At 51.5% G+C, this 19,707-nt stretch overlaps 1 protein-coding gene across 1 annotated transcript; it reads left to right on the top strand.

The window, feature by feature from the left end:
* Positions 1–1,121: 1,121 nt before the first annotated feature.
* On the top strand, positions 1,122–18,821 carry LOC144490758 (transcription factor RelB-like; the record flags this gene model as incomplete). Its single annotated transcript, XM_078208466.1, has 6 exons — positions 1,122–1,247; positions 4,622–4,726; positions 7,455–7,670; positions 13,212–13,277; positions 16,198–16,260; positions 17,705–18,821. Coding segments are annotated over 6 exons (1,034 nt in total), but the record flags the coding sequence as incomplete, so codon positions are not given.
* Positions 18,822–19,707: the final 886 nt, after the last annotated feature.

Raw genomic sequence — 19,707 nt, 5'->3', positions numbered from 1 at the left:
GTGAATTTTCTTTTTATTAATCTCTTCCCAGGGTTGAGAGAGTCGCTGGCTAGGCCAGTATTTCTTACCCATCCACTCTTTCCCTTGAGTAGGCGGTGATGAGTTGCTACCTTGTACCACTGCAGTGGCGTGGAGTTTGGCAATGTTATTTAACACCGAGAGACGTATAAAAATATCGGGGGGGGCGGGTGGGGGACAGGTGGCCAATAGCTCACTCAAGGAGTCGGTTTTAGAGTTCATCTTATAGGAGTAGAGAGGGGTTCGGAGAGGGAGCTCGAATGCTTGGGGCCCAGGCAGCCAAAAAGGCACGGCCGCCAGTGGTGGAGCGATGGGAATGGGGAATGCCAGAATTGGAAGAGCGCAGAAGGGTCGTGGGACTGGAGGAGGTAACAAAATGCAGAGAGGAGGGACTTGGGCCGCGGAGAGATGTGAAAGTGAGGATGGGAGTTTTTGTTATTGGACCAGCTGCCCCTCTGAGAGAGTCAAGCTCCTGTTGACACCAACATTATCGGTGTGGTAAATGCGGCCACGGTTAAATGCACTGTCTTGCCAGGTGGGGTTGGGAAAACCCATCGTTGAGCTCGGGATGGGGCACAGGTGGGAATTCTTGGTTGTGGCTGAATACGGGACGGCACGGTGGCACAGTGGGTTAGCACTGCTGCCTCACAGCGCCAGGGACCCGGGTTCACTGGGTTGGGTCACTGTCTGTGCGGAGTCTGCACAGTTCTCCCTGTGTCTGCATGGGTTTCCTCCGAGTGCTCCGGGTTCCTCCCACCCTCCAAAGATGTGCAGGTTAGGCTGATGAGGGTGGTTAGGGCGGCACAGTGGTTAGCACTGCTGCCTCACAGCGCCAGGGACCCGGGTTCGATTCCCGGCCTCGGGTCACTGTCTGTGCGGAGTCTGCACGCTCTCCCCCGTGTCTGCGTGGGTTTCCTCCGGGTGCTCCGGTTTCCTCCCACAGTCCAAAAGATGTGCATTGGCCGTGCCAAATTCTCCCTCGGTGTACCCGAACAGGAGTGTGGCGACTCGGGGATTTTCACAGTAACTCCATTGCAGTGTTAATGTAAGCCTTACTTGTGACGCTAATGAATAAACTTGAAACGATTTTGCTTCCTTCTCAGTTGGTGACTCGGCAAGATGCTCAGAAGACGTTGACATGAATGTGGTTCGACTTTGCTTCCAAGCTTTTATCCAAGAACAGAACGTGGCTCTCCCACCCGTCCTGTCGGAGCCGATCTATGACAAAAGTATGGAAAACTTGATGGGATTCATCTGCTATTGTTTGGTTTCCCCCTCCCCTGATCAGCAGGATCACACACTCTATCCCAAATCTCCACTCCCCGCTCCCTGTCTCAAATTTCCATCCCTTCTCTGCCCCCCCTCCTACCCCACCGTCCTTGTCTCAAATCGCCACTCCCAACCCCGCACCCCCTCCCTGAATTTGTCTCAGTTTTCCCACACTCATTCCCACATTGTCCCCTGTCCCTGTCTGGTTTTCTGTTTCTATTTTTGGGATATTGTTGTAAAAAGAGACATGCTGCCGAAGTTTTTCATCTTGCACGCATCAGGATAAGCACAAGAATGCCAAATTTCAAAGGGAGCAACAATCTGTACTTCGTGAGGAAAAAGTTGCTGATTAGGCGGCACAGTGGTTAGCACTGCTGCCTCAAAGCGCCAGGGACCCGGGTTAATTTCCTGCCTTGGGTGACTGTGTGGAGTTTGCACATTCTGTGTCTGCATGGGTTTCCTCTGGGTGCTCCAGTTTCCTCTCATAGTCCAAAGACGTGCAGGTTAGGTGGATTAGCCATGGTATATTGCCCCTTAGTGTCCAAAGATGTGCAGTTTAGGTGGATTGGCCATGCTAAATTGCCCCTTAGTGTCCAAAGACGTACAGTTTAGGTGGATTGGCCATGCTAAATTGCCCCTTAGTGTCCAAAGATGTGCAGATTAGGTGGGTTAGCCATGGAAATGCATGAGGTTACGGGATAGAGTGGAGGGATGGGCCTGGGTAAAGTTTATTTATTAGTGTCACAAGTAGGCTTACATTACCACTGCAATGAAGTTACTGTGAAAACCCCCTAGTCGCCACACTCCGGCGCCTGTTCGGGTAACACTGAGGGAGAATTTAGCACGGCCAATGCACCTAACCAGCACGTCTTTCGGACTGTGGGAGGAAACCAGAGCATCCAGAGGAAACCCACGCAGACACGAGGAGGACATGCAGATTCCGCACAGACAGTGACCCAAGCCGGGAATTGAACCCAGGGCGCTGAGGCAGCAGTGCCACCGTGCCGTCCCATGTTCCTTCAGAGATTTGGTATGGACTTGATGGGCTGAATGGCCTCCTACTGCACTGTCAGGGATTCTGTGGTTACCAGATTGATTCTGATTGGAGGAAGTGAATGCAGCACAGAGTTTTGTCCTCTAGTTTGTGCTTAATTTGGAAAAAAAGAAGGCGCAATGCCTGGACATGTTCCTTTTACCTGCAGAGGACAAGTCCCTGTGCATGAATGAAGCTTCCAGCAAGTGTGAGTGAGCCACGTTGAGATTCTGACTGACCTAGGTGTGCAAGTCCACAAATCCTTGAAGGTGGCAACACAGGTGGAGAAGGTGGTGAAGAAGGCATATGGTATGCTTGCCTTTATAGGACGGGGTATAGAGTATAAAAGCTGGAGTCTGATGATGCAGCTGTATAGAACGCTGGTTAGGCCACATTTGGAGTACTGCGTCCAGTTCTGGTCGCCGCACTACCAGAAGGACGTGGAGGCATTGGAGAGAGTGCAGAGAAGGTTTACCAGGATGTTGCCTGGTATGGAGGGTCTTAGCTATGAGGAGAGATTGGGTAGACTGGGGTTGTTCTCCTTGGAAAGACGGAGAATGAGGGGAGATCTAATAGAGGTATACAAGATTATGAAGGATATCGATAGGGTGAACAGTGGGAAACTTTTTCCCAGGTCGGAGGTGACGATCACGAGGGGTCACGGGCTCAAGGTGAGAGGGGCGAAGTATAACTCAGATATCAGAGGGACGTTTTTTACACAGAGGGTGGTGGGGGCCTGGAATGTGCTGCCAAGTAGGGTGGTGGAGGCAGGCACGCTGACATCGTTTAAGACTTACCTGGATAGTCACATGAGCAGCCTGGGAATGGAGGGATACAAACGATTGGTCTAGTTGGACCAAGGAGCGGCACAGGCTTGGAGGGCCGAAGGGCCTGTTTCCTGTGCTGTACTGTTCTTTGTACTTTGTTTGTTCTTTGATTATCTGGCAAACTGCTGAAGTGGTTACTGGCCGACGGGGGGATTACTCAAAAAAACATTTCCGAACAGCATCTATTTATACAGCGAGTTTAACTTCGTAACCCAAATCTTCATCAGCGTGCAATCAAACAGAGTCACACTGGGTCACGTCAGGAGATGTTGGACCAATGCTGGGTACCAGTCGTGCGTTTTAAAGAGCCTCTTCAATAGGAGGAGAGAGGTGGAGGGATTTGCGGAGGGAATCAGAAACATAGTAAATAGAAGGGAGGAGGAGGCCATTCGGCCCTTCAAGCCTGTTCCACGTGCAATATGATCATGGCTGATTATCGAATTCAAGATTCTGACCCACTTCCCCTGCCCCCCCACCCCATATCCTTTGATCCCTCAGTTTTGGAGCTTGGGGTCCAGGCAGCTGAAGACACGGCTGCCCTTGGTGGAGTGATTAAAATTGGAGGTGTAAGAGAATTGATTTTGTTTGATTCTTTTTATGATTGTCACATGTATTAGTATACAGTGAAAAGTATTGTTTCTTGTGCGCTATACAGACAAAGCATACCGTTCACAGAGAAGGAAAGGAGAGGGTGCAGAATGTCATAGCTAGGGTGTAGAGAAAGATCAACTTAATGCGAGGTAGGTCCATTCAAAAGTCTGACAGCAGCAGGGAAGAAGCTGTTCTTGAGTCGGTCGGTACGTGACCTCGGACTTTTGTATCTTTTTCCCGACTGAAGAAGGTGGAAGGGAGAATGTCCGGGGTGCGTGGGGTCCTTAATTATGCTGGCTGCTTTTCCCGAGGCAGCGGGAAGTGTAGACAGAGTCAATGGATGGGAGGCTGGTTTGGACTGGGCTACAGTCACGACCTTTTGTAGTTCCTTGCGGTCTTGGGCAGAGCAGGAGCCCATACCAAGCTGTGATACAACCAGAAAGAATGCTTTCTATGGTGTATCTGTAACAGTCGGTGAGAGTCGTAGCGGACATGCCAAATTTCCTTAGTCTTCTGAGAAAGTAGAGGCGTTGGTGGAATGCTGGGTGGGTTTTAAAGAGCCTCTTTAAAGGAGGGGAGAGAGAGGTGGAGGAGTTTGCGGAGACATGGAACACAGAAGCAGGAGGAGGCCATTCGGCCCTTCGAGCCTGCTCCGGCATTCATAATGATCATGGCTGATCAGCAAATTCAATATCCTGATCTCCCCGCCCCCCCCTTCCCCCCAACATCTCTTGATCCCTCCATTTCGGAGCTCAGGGCCCAGTTTGCTGAAGGCACGGCCGCCCTTGGTGGAGCGATTTAAAATCGGAGGCGTAAGAGAATTGGATAAGTGGGCGTTTCCATGGCGACACTGCACTCAACGGCTCGCTCTTTCCGTTTCCAGAGGCAACGAATACTTCGGAGCTTCGAATCTGTCGTCTGAACAAAGATAACGGGACGTGCACGGGAGGGGAAGAGTTGTTCCTGCTGTGTGACAAAGTGCAGAAAGGTACGCGTGTTTACATTGTGATTCTGATGAAAGGCCATCGACCCGAAATGTTAGCCCTGCTTCTCCACAGGTGCTGTCTGACCTGCTGAGCATTTCCAGTTTTTTTTTGTTTTGGTTTTCCAGCAGGCTGCAGTACTTTGCTTTCTTCCGAATCGTTGTAGAAACATAGAAAAACTACAGCACAAACAGGCCCTTTGGCCCCACAAGTTGTGCCGAACACATCCCTACCTTCTAGACCTACCTATAACTCTCCATCCTATTAAGCTCCATGTACTCATCCAGGAGTCTCTTAAAAGACCCGATTGAGTTTGCCTCCACCACCACTGACAGCAGCCGATTCCACTCGCCCACCACCCTCTGTGTGAAAAACGTACCCCTAACATCTCCCCTGTACCAACCCCCCAGCACCCTAAACCTGTGTCCTCTCGTAGCAGCCATTTCCACCCTGGGAAAATGCCTCCGAGAGTCCACCCGATCTATGCCTCTCAACATCTTATACACCTCTATTAGGTCTCCTCTCATCCTTCGTCTCTCCAAGGAGAAAAGACCGAGCTCCCTCAGCCTCTCCCCATAAGGCATGCCGCTCAATCCAGGCAACATCCTTGTAAATCTCCTCTGCACCCTTTCAATCTTTTCCACATCCTTCCTATAGTGAGGTGACCAGAACTGAGCACAGTACTCCAAGTGGGGTCTGACGAGGGTCTTATATAGCTGCATCATTATCCCCGGACTCCTAAACTCAATCCCTCAATTGATAAAGGCCAGCACACCATACGCCTTCTTAACCACCTCCTCCACCTGCGGGGCCGATTTCAGAGTCCTATGGACCCGGACCCCCAGGTCCTTCTGATCCTCTACAGTACTAAGAGTTTTTCCCTTTATATTATACTCCTTTATCCCATTTGACCTGCCAAAATGGACCACGACGCATTTATCTGGGTTGAAGTCCATCTGCCACTTGTCCGCCCAGTCTTGCACCCTATCTATGTTGTCTTTTAACGCGCGTTCTGACGTGGGAGGATAACACCAGTCGCAGTCAGGTTTTGTGGTTCTGGAGAATATCTGAAGTGCTTTGACGGTGTCAGGTTGTAGCGAGGGAGCAGGAAGCATTCTTACTTATCATTCTGTTTGCACATCTGGCTGTATAACGTCTGTGTGTATTGTTTGAGATATAGCACTGACTTGTATTTATAAAGTGCCTTTAACATAATAACACATCCCAAAACGCTTCCCAGGAACGTCATAAAACAAAAACATAGAAACGTAGAATACCTGCGGTGCAGAAGAAGCCTATTCGGCCCATCGAGTCTGCATCAACTCTCCAAGAAGCGTCAAACCCAGGCCCTATCCCCATAACCCCAGGCATTCACCTCACTAATCCCCCTAACCTACATATCTTTGGACACTAAGAGGCAATTTAGCATGGCCAATCCACCTAACCCGCACATCTTTGGACACTAAGGGGCAATTTAGCAGGGGCAATTTAGCATGGCCAATCCACCTAACCTGCACATCTTTGGAGTGTGGTAGGAAACCCACGCAGATACGGGGAGAATGTGCAAACTCCGCACAGACAGTGACCCGAGCTGGGAATCGAACCCGCGTCCCTGGCGCTGAGAGGCAGCAGTGCTAACCCACTGTGCCTTCTGGTTCTATACTTCACTCCCACCACCCCACACCACCATCACCAACAGGGGTATAGTTTCCCTCTGTACTGCGCTGTAACGTTCTATGTTTAAATCCTTGTATTACTAAAGCAAAGTTATTAGAGGATGTACATAGTACAATGGGCAGCACGGTGGCACAGTGGTTAGCACTGCTGCCTCACAGCGCCAGGGACCCGAGTTCGATTCCCGGCTTGGGTCACTGTCTGTGTGGAATCTGCACATTCTCCCCGTGTCTGCGTGGGTTTCCTCCGGGTGCTCCGGTTTCCTCCCACAGTCCGAAAGATGTGCGGGTTAGGTGGATTGGCCATGCTAAATTGCCCCTTAGTGTCAGGGGGACTAGCAGGGTAAACGCATGGGGTTACGGGGATAGGGCCTGGGTGGGGTTGTGGTCAGAGCAGACCCGATGGGCCGAATGGCCTCCTTCAGCACTGTACTATGATTCTATGAAGCAATAACAGGAAAGTATTTTGCGCGCCCTCCTTTGAAGAGGCTCTTTAAAACCCACTCAAAATTTGAGTGCCTCCCTTTTTTTTTAAAATGTTGGAGAGCCAATGAAATGTGAACTGAGCGAAGACCGAATGGCCTTTTAAATCAAAATGGCTTCTTAAGGTGGGCGGGATTTAGCACGCAACCCACTGCTCCTGTCATGGCGGTGGGATCTTTCGATATCCGCCTTTGTCAATGGAGTTTCCCGTTGAATGCACCCCTTCCCGCTATGAAACCCGCGGCGGGGGGGGGGGGGTGCACGGCTGGCAGGGCCGAAAGATCCCACTGGCGTTGAATCGTCGCAAAATTCTGACCTGAGGCTGAGATGAGGAGAATTTATTTTCTCGGAGTCTGTGGAACTGTCTCTCCAGAGAGGACTGGAGTCTGGGTTGCTGAATTTATTCGAGGCATGTTTTTGATAGTGAAGGGGAGGGCGCCAGGAAAGTGGATTTGAGGCTGCAACGAGACCAACCCATGATCTCATTGGATGGAACAGCAGGGTCGAGGGGCTGAGTGGCCTCCGTCTGCTCCCAAATCCCAACGTTCCTATATCTTCTCTTTTCCCCCTTTTACAGAGGATATCGCTGTTGTCTTCTCAAAGGGCAACTGGGAAGCGAAGGGGGTCTTCTCCCAAACGGACGTTCACCGACAGATAGCCATCGTGTTCAAAACGCCGCCATATTGCGACATCGATATCCAAGACCAGGTGATCGTGAAGCTGCAACTGTACCGCCCCTCCGACAAGGAATACAGCGACTCCTTCGAGTTCCGCTACCTCCCAAAACTAGACGGTAATGTACCGAAACAGCCGGGCAAACTCCAAATCTTAACACGCGCGCGGGACGGGCGTGTTATTGAAAAGAAAGTCTTGCGATTTATACTCTTGAGTGAGACGGTTAGACCAGGTCAGATAAACTGAGGGGTGAAATTAAAAGAGCAGCCCCTTTAAAGGGTCAAAAAAAAACTCTCTCAAATTTATTAAAGTTTATTTATTATTAGGGGAGATTTAATAGAGGTGTATAAAATTATGATGGGTATAGACAGAGGGAATGCAAGCAGGCTTTTTCCACTGAGGCTAGGGGGGAAAAAAAAACTAGAGGACATGGGGGAAAAGTTTAAAGGGAATATTAGGGGGGACTTCTTCACACAGAGGGTGGTGGGAGTGTGGAATGAGCTGCCAGATGAAGTGGTGAATGCGGGCTCACTTTTAACATTTATGAAAAACTTGGACAGGTACATGGATGAGAGGGGTGTGGAGGGATATGTTCCAGGTGCAGGTCAGTGGGACGAGGCAGAAAAATGGTTCGGCACAGACAAGAAGGGCCAAAAGGCCTGTTTCTGAGCTGTTATGTTCTATGGTTCTAGTCGCAAGTGGGTTTACATTAACACAGCAATGAAGTTGTTTGAAAATCCCCTCGTCGTCACACCCCAGCGCCTGTTCGGGTTACACTGAGGGAGAATTTAGCACGGCCAATGCACCCTAACCAGCACGTCTTTCGGACTGTGGGAGGAAACCGGAGCTCCCGGAGAAACTCACGCAGACACGGGGAGAATGTGCAGACTCCGCACAGACAGTGACCCAAGGCTGGGAATCGAATCCTGGTCCCTACGCTGCGAGACAGCAGTGCTAATCACCATGCCTCCCTGTTGCAAACGTAACTTAAATTAAATCAAGTTGTGATTAAAGGGTTCGATAAAACGCCCCACTCCCTACAGTGCCCATCGGACAGGGAAGGCCTCGATCGTGCCAGTGGATACCATGTGCTGCTTCTCCAGGGATACCTGGCTGTGAATGTAGCCACCATTCGGCCCATCGAATCTGCACCGACTGTCCAACAGAGTATCTTACCCCACTCCTCTGCCCTGTCCCTGTAACCCTACATATTTCCCTTTGTTAATCCACCCAACCCGCACATCTTTGGACACAGGGCAATTTAGCATGGCCAATCCACCTAACCCGCACATCTTTGGACTGTGGGAGGAAACCGGAGCACCCGGAGGAAACCCACGGGGAGAACGTGCAAACTCCACACAGACAGTGACCCAAGGCCGGGAATCGAACCCGGGTCCCTGGCGCTGTGAGGCAGCAGCGCTAACCACTGTGCCACCCTAGTAGAAGTGCTGACAATCTCCCGTCGTGAGTTCAAATCCCACCAGCTGCAGAATTTTAAGCGTGGTTCGTTATATACATTTGGATTTAAAAGCTAGTCTCTGCAACCATGAAGACACCGGATTGTTGTAAAAACCCGCCTGGGTCACTAGTGCCCCTTTAGGGAAGGAAATCTGCCGCCCTTACCCGGTCTGGCCTACATGGGACTCCAGAGTCACAGCAATGTGGTTGACTCTTCAGTGCCCCTCTGAAATAGTATAGCAGAGACATCCAAACTCTAAGTGGATTTAAGAATAATTTTTGTTAAGATTTAAGAATAAAATAGAATTCGGAAGCAGAGAGAAGTTGAGTTAAACTCCCTTGGGTGGGCCACACCGGCAGCACTGACCACAGTCACGATCTCCGTATTGTGAGAAGGTTAGACAGAGGCACTTGAGAAAGTGTAAGGAAGAAGTTTTACAAAGACGATATTACAATGGCCCCCCTTTGGCCCAGACATAAGAGTACAAAAATGGGCAAGTCATGTTGCAGCTGTGTAGATCTTTAGTTCGGCCTCATTTGGGATATTGCGTACAGTTCTGGTCGCCACACTACCAGAAGGATGTGGGTTCTTTGGAGAGGGCACAGAAAAGGTTTACCAATATGTTGCCTGGTTTGGAGGGTTTTCGCCTCGAGGAAAGATTGGACAAACTTGGTTTGTTTTCACTTAGAAATCATAGAAACCCGACAGTGCAGAAGGAGGCCATTCGGCCCATCGAGTCTGCACCGACCACAAACCCACCCAGGCCCTACCCTCACATATTTACCCGCTAATCCCTCTAACCTACACATCCCAGGACTCTAAGGGGCAATTTTAACCTGGCCAATCAACCTAACCCGCACATCTTTGGACTGTGGGAGGAAACCGGAGCACCCGGAGGAAACCCACGCAGACACGAGGAGAATGTGCAAACTCCACACAGACAGTGACCCGAGCCGGGAATCGAACCCGGGACCCTGGAGCTGTGAAGCAGCAGTGCTAACCACTGTGCTACCGTGCCGCCCTTGAACGTACGTTTAAGGTATATGGTATGCTTGCCTTTATAGGACGGGGTATAGAGTATAAAAGCTGGAGTCTGATGATGCAGCTGTATAAAACGCTGGTTAGGCCACATTTGGAGTACTGCGTCCAGTTCTGGTCGCCGCACTACCAGAAGGACGTGGAGGTGTTAGAGAGAGTGCAGAGAAGGTTTACCAGGATGTTGCCTGGTATGGAGGGTCTTAGCTATGAGGAGAGATTGGGTAAACTGGGGTTGTTCTCCCTGGAAAGACGGAGAATGAGGGGAGATCTAATAGAGGTGTACAAGATTATGAAGGGGATAGATAGGGTGAACGGTGGGAAGCTTTTTCCCAGATCAGAAGTGACGTTCACGAGGGGTCACGGGCTCAAGGTGAGAGGGGCGAAGTATAACTCAGATATTAGAGGGATGTTTTTTACACAGAGGGTGGTGGGGGCCTGGAATGCGCTGCCAAGTAGGGTGGTGGAGGCAGGCACGCTGACATCGTTTAAGACTTACCTGGATAGTCACATGAGCAGCCTGGGAATGGAGGGATACAAACGATTGGTCTAGTTGGACCAAGGAGCGGCACAGGCTTGGAGGGCCGAAGGGCCTGTTTCCTGTGCTGTACTGTTCTTTGTTCTTTGTAAAAGGGGGAAGTTTAAAGGAGATGGAAAGTTTTTTACACAGAGGGTGGTAAGTGCCTGGAATGCGCTGTCTGAGGAGGTGGTAGCAGCAGATACAATAGCAATGTTTAAGAGGCATCTTGGTACATGAATAGGCCAGGAATAGAGGGATACGGACCACGTAGAAGGTCTTTAGTTTAGAAAGGCATCATGTGTTGGCGCAGGCTTGGTGGGCCGAAGGGCCTGCTCCTGTGCTGTACTGTTCTCTGATATCAAAAACTACGATGTTACAGGAGGCGCAAGCTCATAGTTTAATAAAATTAGGAGGAGTGAGCTGCTGAAAGTTCTTTAACATTTATAGAGAGGTTTGCCAGGGTAACCATCGAGAAGACATTCCCACTTGAAGGGAAATTCAAAGCTAGGGGCCACAAAATATAAGATGGTCACCAACAAATTCACTAAGAAATTGAGGGAAGTGAGTTTTGCGAATGTGGAACTTGCTACCACAGGGGAGTGGTTGAGGTGAATGCTATGGATTCAGTTAAGAGGAAGCTAGATAAACACATGAGGGGGAAAGGGACAGAAGGATATGCTGATAGGGTGGGAGGAAGGAGGCCCATAAACACTGGCATGGACTGGCTAGAATGAAATCCAGCCTGAGCTGACAGCAGGTATGTTGGCCTATTGTAGGGCTGATGATAGGAATTTAATAATGATGGTTATTCAAACATAACTTGGTTTGTTTAAGATACACATTTGCACCCTAAAGACTAAAAGGCAGTAAAGCTTACATTGAAAAGCTCATTCTATAGAGCAACGTCATTGAATCCGTAGAGTGCAGAAGAGGCCATTCGGCTCATCGAGCCTGCACCAACTCTCTGACAGAGTACCCCTCTTCCCCATCCTATCCCTTCAGCCCCATACATACACCATGGCCAATCACCCTAACTCTCTCATCTTTGGACACGAAGGGGCAATTTAGCATGGCCAATCCACCGAACCGGCACATCTTTGGACACTAAAGGGCAATTTAGCATGGCCAATCCACCTAACGGAGTGGGAATGGAGGGATACAAAAGAATGGTCTAGTTTGGACCAGGGAGCGGCACGGGCTTGGAGGGCCGAAGGGCCTGTTCCTGTGCTGTATTGTTCTTTGTTCTCTTTGTTCTCTAACCTGCACATCTTTGGACACTAAGGGACAATTTAGCATGGCCAATCCACCTAACCCGCACATCCTTTGGACACTAAGGGACAATTTAGCATGGCCAATCCACCTAAGCCGCACATCTTGGGAGTGTGGGAGGAAACCGGAGCACCCGGAGGAAACCCACGCAGACACGGGGGAAACGTGCAAACTCCACACAGATGGTGACCCGAGACCAGAATCAAACTCTGGCCCTTGGCGCTGAGAGGCAGCAGTGATAACCACTGTGTTAAAAATACACAAACTGTAAAAGTCATGTAACAAAAACAGGCAAACTAAATTTCACAGGATATTTAAAAATAAACTAATGCCAAATTAAAATTTTAAATATACATTCCGACATATGACAGGCACTGAAATGTTATAAATTTCATAATTTAAATATTTAGTTGAGGATTTGAACCACGTAAGGAACAAGATTAAATTGATACCTCTCCGCTAATTAATTGTACTTATCTGTGCAAAAGTTTGATGTTTTTGAGTACATACCCAATTCCTTTTGGAAAGTTACTGAATTTGCTTCTATCACCCTCTCGGACAGTAATCCAGATTGCAACAGTCCCGTGCTCAAACAGGGGCAGCCTTTGAGCTGAGCGGCACAGTGGTTGGCACTGCTGCCTCACAGCGCCAGGGACCCGGGTTCGATTCTGGCCTCCGGTCACTGTCTGTGTGGAGTCTGCGTGGGTTTCCTCCGGGTGCTCCGGTTTCCTCCCACAGTCCAAAGATGTGCGGGTTAGGTGGATTGGTCATGCTAAATTGCCCCTTAGTGTCAGGGGGACTAGCTAGGGTAAATGCATTGGGTTATGGGGATAGGGCCTGAGTGGGATTGTGATCGCTGCAGACTCGATGGCTTGAATGGCCTCCTCCTGCACTGTAAGGATTCTATAATGTGCGGGTTAGATGGATTGGCCGTGCTAAATTGCTCCTTAGTGTTCGAAGATATGCAGGTTAGATGAGATTAGCCATGGGAAATGTGTGGGGTTACGGGGTTGGGGTGGGGGAGAAGGACTGGGTAAGATACTCTGTCTGGGAGCTGGTGCAGACTCGATGGGCCGAATGGCCTCTTTTGCACTGATTCTATGAACTTAGTCTATAGAATTAACTTTTCAACATAAGCTACATTCTTTTTTGCCCCTTGGTGTACCAGGATGTGTGGGTTAGGGGAATGAGTGGTGTAAATGCGTGGGGTCAGATGCTCTGTCGAAGAGTAGGTGCAGATTGGATGGGCTATTAGGGATTCTATGAAGGGACAGTGTAATCATCTGGGATTTTATTTTGGGGATGTGGTACAACGGGAACAGATTCTACACGATAGCGCTCCGCTGTTTACTGATCTCCTCCGTGTTTTCTCACAGATACCTATGGCGTTCGATCCAAGTGCATGAGGAAGTTCAAGTTCCCTTCGATTAACACCTTCATGGGTGAGTCGTGTGTCTGACTGCTTGGCGAGATTTTAACCTTGCGTGTACGCGTCGGTGGGTGCAGTTGAAACTGCTGTGATATGTTCAGCGGTATCGCAATGGATCCCCAGGCTTTTAGCGCAGCGCAAGGCCCCCAAGAAGCTTCACAGCCGCGGAGAAAAGTTGCCCAAGGAAGAGGACACATCGAAGAAACTGGATTTGAGCACTGTGGAGGAGGGGAAGAGACATAGAGGATAGGAGCAGGAGGAGGCCATTCGGCCCTTCAAGCCTGCTCCGCCATTCATTACGATCATGGCTGATCATCCAACTCAATAACCTAATCCTGCTTTCTCCCCATAACCTTTGATCCCGTTTGCCCCAAGTGCTATAAACCCAAAGCTGGCTCATTAGCTGTTCTTTTTAAGGAAGGAAATCTGCCGTCCTTACCCAGTCTGGCCTACATGTGACTCCAGACCCACAGCGTAATTGCCCCTTTGAAATGGCCTAGCAAGCCACTTAGTGAGAAGTTGGCTTGCCACCACTACCTCGAGGGGCAATTTAGAAATGGACAATAAATGCTGGTTTTGCCATTGGTACCCACATCCCTTGAAAGAATTTTTAAGGAAGGGAACTTTTAGAATCGAGGATTAATAAGTGACTTGTGTGTACCAGCTACAAGATGCACTGCAGGAGTTCACCAAAGATCCTTAGGAGAGGCGATGGCTTAGTGGTATTATTGCTAGACTATTAATCCAGAAACTAAACTAGTTAGACGGTGGAATTTGAATTCAATAAAAAATATCTGGAATGAAGAATCTACCGATGACCATGAAACCATTGTCGGAAAAACCCATCTGGTTCACTAATGTCCTTTAGAGAAGGAAATCTGCCGTCCTTACCCGGTCTGGCCTACATGTGACTCCAGAGCCACAGCAATGTGGTTGACTCTCAACTGCCCTCTGGGCAACTAGGGATGGGCAATAAATGCTGGCCCAGCCAGCGATGCCCATGTCCCACGAATGGATAAAAGAGTAGCACCTTCCAAACCCATGACCACTTCCATCTAGAAGGACGAGGGCAGCAGATACATGGGAACACCACCACCTGCAAGTTCCCCTCCAGCCACTCACCATCCTGACTTGGAAATATATCGGCCGTTCCTTCGCAGTCGCTGGGACAAAATCCTGGAATTCCCTCCCTAATGGGATTGTGGGTCAACCCACAGCACGGGGACTGCAGCGATTCAAGAAGGCAGCTCACCACCACCTTCTCAAGGGGCAACTAGGGATGGGCAATAAATGCTGGGCCCAGCCAGCGACGCCCATGTCCCACAAATGAATATTTTTTTAAAAACCAAGTCGAACGTATTTCACATGCAGCAGCTGGGAGGTGTAAGCAAAGAACAGTTATTTTGGGGAGGTCGATACCAGTGGGAAGGTCCTGTTTCTGGTTGGTTTGACTGGCACGTTAGGGGAACCCGCGGTTCTACACAAAGTAACCCAGCACCATCATCATCCGAGGTTGCAGCTAGCGGAATGTTACCGCCCCACCCAGCCACGGCAATCGGAGCGGGCGAGGGGCGGACAATGGGAAGGTCCGTTGACCTCGGGCGGGATTTTACGGTCTCGGGATGTGCAAGGCCGGAAAATCCCGCCTAGTAGGTTTAACATCCAGCTTGCGACCTCGGGAATGTGGCCTGTGTGCTCCCTCCGAGCGACACTGCCGAGCGGTGTCCCACCCAGCTTGGATCCTGCAATTCCGGAGCTGCTCGAAGGAATAGAATCCCGACAGTGCAGGAGGAGGCCATTCGGCCCATCGAGCCTGCACTGACAACAATCGCACCCAGGCCCTATTTCCTGTCACCCCACATTGACCCTGCTGGTCCCCCGATACTATTTTTGATTTGATTTATTATTGTCACATGTTTTAACATAGTGAAAAGTATTGTTTCTTGCGCGCTTTTCAGAAAAAGCATACCGTTCATAGAGAAGGAAAGGAGAGAGTGCAGAATGTAGTGTTACAGTCATAGCTAGGGTGTAGAGAAAGATCAGCTTAATGCGAGGTAGGTCCATTCAAAAGTCTGACAGCAGCAGGGAAGAAGTTGTTCTTGAGTTGGTTGGTACGTGTCCTCAGACTTTTGTATCTTTTTCCCGATGGAAGAAGGTGGAAGAGAGAATGTTCGGGGTGTGTGGGGTCCTTAATTATGCTGGCTGCTTTGCCGAGGCAGCAGGAAGTGTAGACAGAGTCAATGGATGGGAGGCTGGATTGCGTGATGGATTGGGCTACATTCACGACCTTTTGTAGTTTCTTGCGGTCTTGGGCAGAGCAGGAGCCCATAACAAGCTGTAATACAACCAGAAAGAATGCTTTCTATGGCACATCTGTAAAAATTGGCGAGAGTCGTAGCTGACCTGCCAAATTTCCTTAGTCTTCGAAGAAAGTAGAGGCGTTGGTGGGGCTTTCTTAACTATAGTTAACTATATATTTCTTAACTATAAGAGGCAATTTAGCATGGCCAATCAACCTAACCCGCACATCTTTGGAGTGTGGGAGGAAACTGGAGCACCCGGAGGGAACCCACACAGACACGGGGAGAATGTGCAGACTCCACACAGACAGTGACCCAAGCCGGGAATCGAACCCGGGTCCCTGGCCCTGAGAGGCAGCAGTGCTAACCACTGTGCCACCCCACACAGAGGGTGGTACGTGTGTGGAATGAGCTGCTGGAGGAAGTAGTTGAGGCCGGGACATTGACAACATTTAAAAGGCGTTTGGAGAGAGACCAGTTTGGGCCGAAGGGCCTGTCTCCATGCCGTAGCGATTCGAAGTCCCACCCCGTCTCTTTCTCATTGGCCGACGCGGTGGTTCAATAGTCGCTCTGTGGGAATAATTCTGATTGTTGAGTCCTGACTAAAAACCCACCAATCAATTTGTTTGACAGCCTCCAGTTTCTCTTCCTCTGACCAGGCGACAGGACGGCCAAAGCGGAGAATGGAGAATCAAGGTAATTTAGACTTGAATGTTGCCCAATTCCTGATTTGAAGATGAAATGAAATGTCCCCAAGAGGTGCTAACCATATACAGGCACACTCTCAGTCACCATTCACACATCCTGAATGGTCTAACTTCGGTAATGTTCATTTTCTTTCTCCGTCCAATGAACCGAAGGAGTAAAAAAGCCACAAGAAACTGACTGACTGTATCGTAGAATCCCTACAGTGCAGAAGGAGGCCATTTGGCCCATCGAGTCTGCACCGACCACAATCTAACCTAGGCCCTATTCCCATAACCTCACATATTTACCGTTAATCTCCTGACACTAAGTGGCATGGCCAATCCGCCTAACCCGCACATCTTTGGAGTGTGGGAGGAAACCGGAGCACCCGGAGGAGACCCACGCAGACGCGGGGAGAATGTGCAAACTCCACACAGGCAGTGACCCAAGGCCGGAATTGAACCCGGGTCCCTGGCGCTATGAAGCAGCAGTGCTAACCACCGTGCCGCCCTTTTTAAATCTGTCCTCTGAGGAGGACACGATGGCCTAGTGGTATTATCGCGAGACTATTAATCCAGAAACATAGCTAATGTTCTGGGGGACCCGGGTTCGAATCCCGCCACGGCAGATGGTGGAATTTGAATTCAATAAAAAAAATCTGGAATTAAGAATCTACTGATGATCATGAAATCATTGTCCGAAAAACCCATCTGGTTCCTTTAGGGAAGGAAATCTGCCGTCCTTACCCGGTCTGGCCTACATGTGACTCCAGAGCCACAGCAATGTGGTTGACTCTCAACTGCCCTCGGGCAACTAAGGATGGGCAATAAATGCTGGCCAGCCAGCGACGCCCATGTCCCACGAATGAATAAATAAAAAGAAATTGCAGCACCCAATTTGCGCAGCGCAAGATCCCACAAGCAGCAGCATAACCAGACCACCTTTTTTCTAATCAAAACCCCTCGATGTTGAGCATCTATTAAATGGGCCTCTCGCCCTTCGCTGCTCGAATGAGTACCAACCCTAGTTTCTCCCATCCGCCACAAACTGGAGCCCCTCATCTCTGGAATCCATAGAATCCCTACAGTGCAGAAGGAGGCCATTCGGCCCATCGAGTCTGCGCCAACCACAATCCCACCCAGCCCCATATATTGACCCTGCTAATCCCCCTGACACTAAGGGGCAATTTAGCACGGCCAATCCGCCTAACCCGCACATCTTTGGACTGTGGAGGGAAACCCACGCAGACACGGGGAGAACGTGCGGACTCTGCACAGACAGTGACCCGAGCCGGGAATCGAACCCTGGTCCCTGGTGCTGTGAGGCAGCGGTGCTGACCACCTTGTCGCACACACGAATATGCTTCTGACTATTTTTTTGGGGCTTTTAGTTTTTAAACACATATATTTTTGCTGCAAGACTTTGACTAACGTAGCCGATTTCTGTGCTTCAGAATTCCAGTTTTCAGCCAATGTTGAGGACGTTGGTTATAATTTCCCGACGGAGGAAGGCGATTTCTACTCGGTGAATCAAGAGACGAAACCCTGGGGCTGCTACGGCCAGGAGTACGGTGCTGCCTCTGCCTACACTGACGGTGCCCTGGGAGAGTTTCACGACGCCTCGTACAACCAGTGCTACATGAAGAACGAGCCTTCGGACATGCCCGAGTATGAAATGTACGTCCCGGCAGAGGATCTGCGGAACTGTGGCGAGTCCGAGGCCTTGAATCCCACCTTTGACGTGAATTACAACGTCCTGACCGGCGTCGATGACCTGTCCATGACCCCGGCCGAGGGGGGCGGCGGCAACTACGTTCTGGGCATGGAGTTCGCGAGCGGCAGCGAGGCGCTGTCCACCATCTTGGGCAGCAGCATCGCCATGCCCAGCGAGCAGGCGGGGTCCAAGGGCTGAACGTTGGCGACCCACTGGCCAGTGGATGGAAAGATTTGGGGGTGGGGGTGGGAGGGGTGGTTGGGGTTGGGTAGGAAGGGCATTTGGGGTGGGGGCGATTTGGAATGGGAGTACCTCACCCCCCTGAATTTGACGTGTTGATGCCTATTCACCCTGCCCTTCCATCGGGTCCCTAGGGCTAACACGGCGAGCCTGATGATTGTTCATTGGTCGCCATAGATAATCCTGAGGGAATGGTGCAAGTAACCTGGGGAGTTTTACCTAATAAACTCCCCCCATTTCTCCCCAAACCCTGCCAACCCAGCACCCTTCCCTTGCCTTCGAGCCTCCCCCCAACCCTCAACGAGGGTTACATCCATTCTAGAAATGGCGCGGTGGGGAGAGAGACACCTTCAAGGATGACGTCTTGGCAATTGGAGCTTGTTGGCTGTATTCCTTGGGATGGTGACGGAAGTCCCACTAGACCAGGAGAGGAGGTAGTGAAAAACTCTGTAGATAATGGACGCGGGACTATGGGTAGTTACCTTTCATAAATGTTCCCCCCACCCCCCCCCCCGTTCCCCCCATCCCCCCCACCAGCCCCCTCACCCCACCACCCCACCACCCCCCTCACCCCACCACCCCCCTCACCCCACCACCCCCCTCACCCCACCACCCCCCTCACCCCACCACCCCCCTCACCCCACCACCCCCCTCACCCCACCACCCCCCTCACCCCACCACCCCCCTCACCCCACCACCCCCCTCACCCCACCACCCCCCTCACCCCACCACCCCCCTCACCCCACCACCCCCCTCACCCCACCACCCCCCTCACCCCACCACCCCCCTCACCCCACCACCCCCTCACCCCACACCCCCCTCACCCCACCACCCCCCTCACCCCACCACCCCCCTCACCCCACCACCCCCCTCACCCCACCACCCCCCCTCACCCCACCACCCCCCTCACCCCCCCACCACCCCCCTCACCCCACCACCCCCCTCACCCCACCACCCCCTCACCCCACCACCCCCTCCACCCCCTACCCCCACCCCCCTCACCCCACCACCCCCCTCACCCCACCACCCCCCCTCACCCCACCACCCCCCTCACCCCACCACCCCCCTCACCCCACCACCCCCCTCACCCCACCACCCCCCTCACCCCACCACCCCCCTCACCCCACCACCCCCCTCACCCCACCACCCCCTCACCCCACCACCCCCCTCACCCCACCACCCCCCTCACCCACCACCCCCCTCACCCCACCACCCCCCTCACCCCACCACCCCCCTCACCCCACCACCCCCCTCACCCCACCACCCCCCCTCACCCCACCACCCCCCTCACCCCACCACCCCCCTCACCCCACCACCCCCCTCACCCCACCACCCCCCTCACCCCACCACCCCCCTCACCCCACCACCCCCCTCACCCCACCACCCCCCTCACCCCACCACCCCCTCACCCCACCACCCCCCTCACCCCACCACCCCCTCACCCCCACCACCCCCCTCACCCCACCACCCCCCTCACCCCACCACCCCCCTCACCCCACCACC

Source organism: Mustelus asterias, unplaced genomic scaffold (genome assembly GCF_964213995.1).
Source record: "Mustelus asterias unplaced genomic scaffold, sMusAst1.hap1.1 HAP1_SCAFFOLD_3747, whole genome shotgun sequence".
Lineage (NCBI taxonomy): Eukaryota > Metazoa > Chordata > Chondrichthyes > Carcharhiniformes > Triakidae > Mustelus > Mustelus asterias.
Note: the sequence above shows the minus strand (reverse complement) of the source record. Positions and strands in the feature narration are given on the sequence as shown.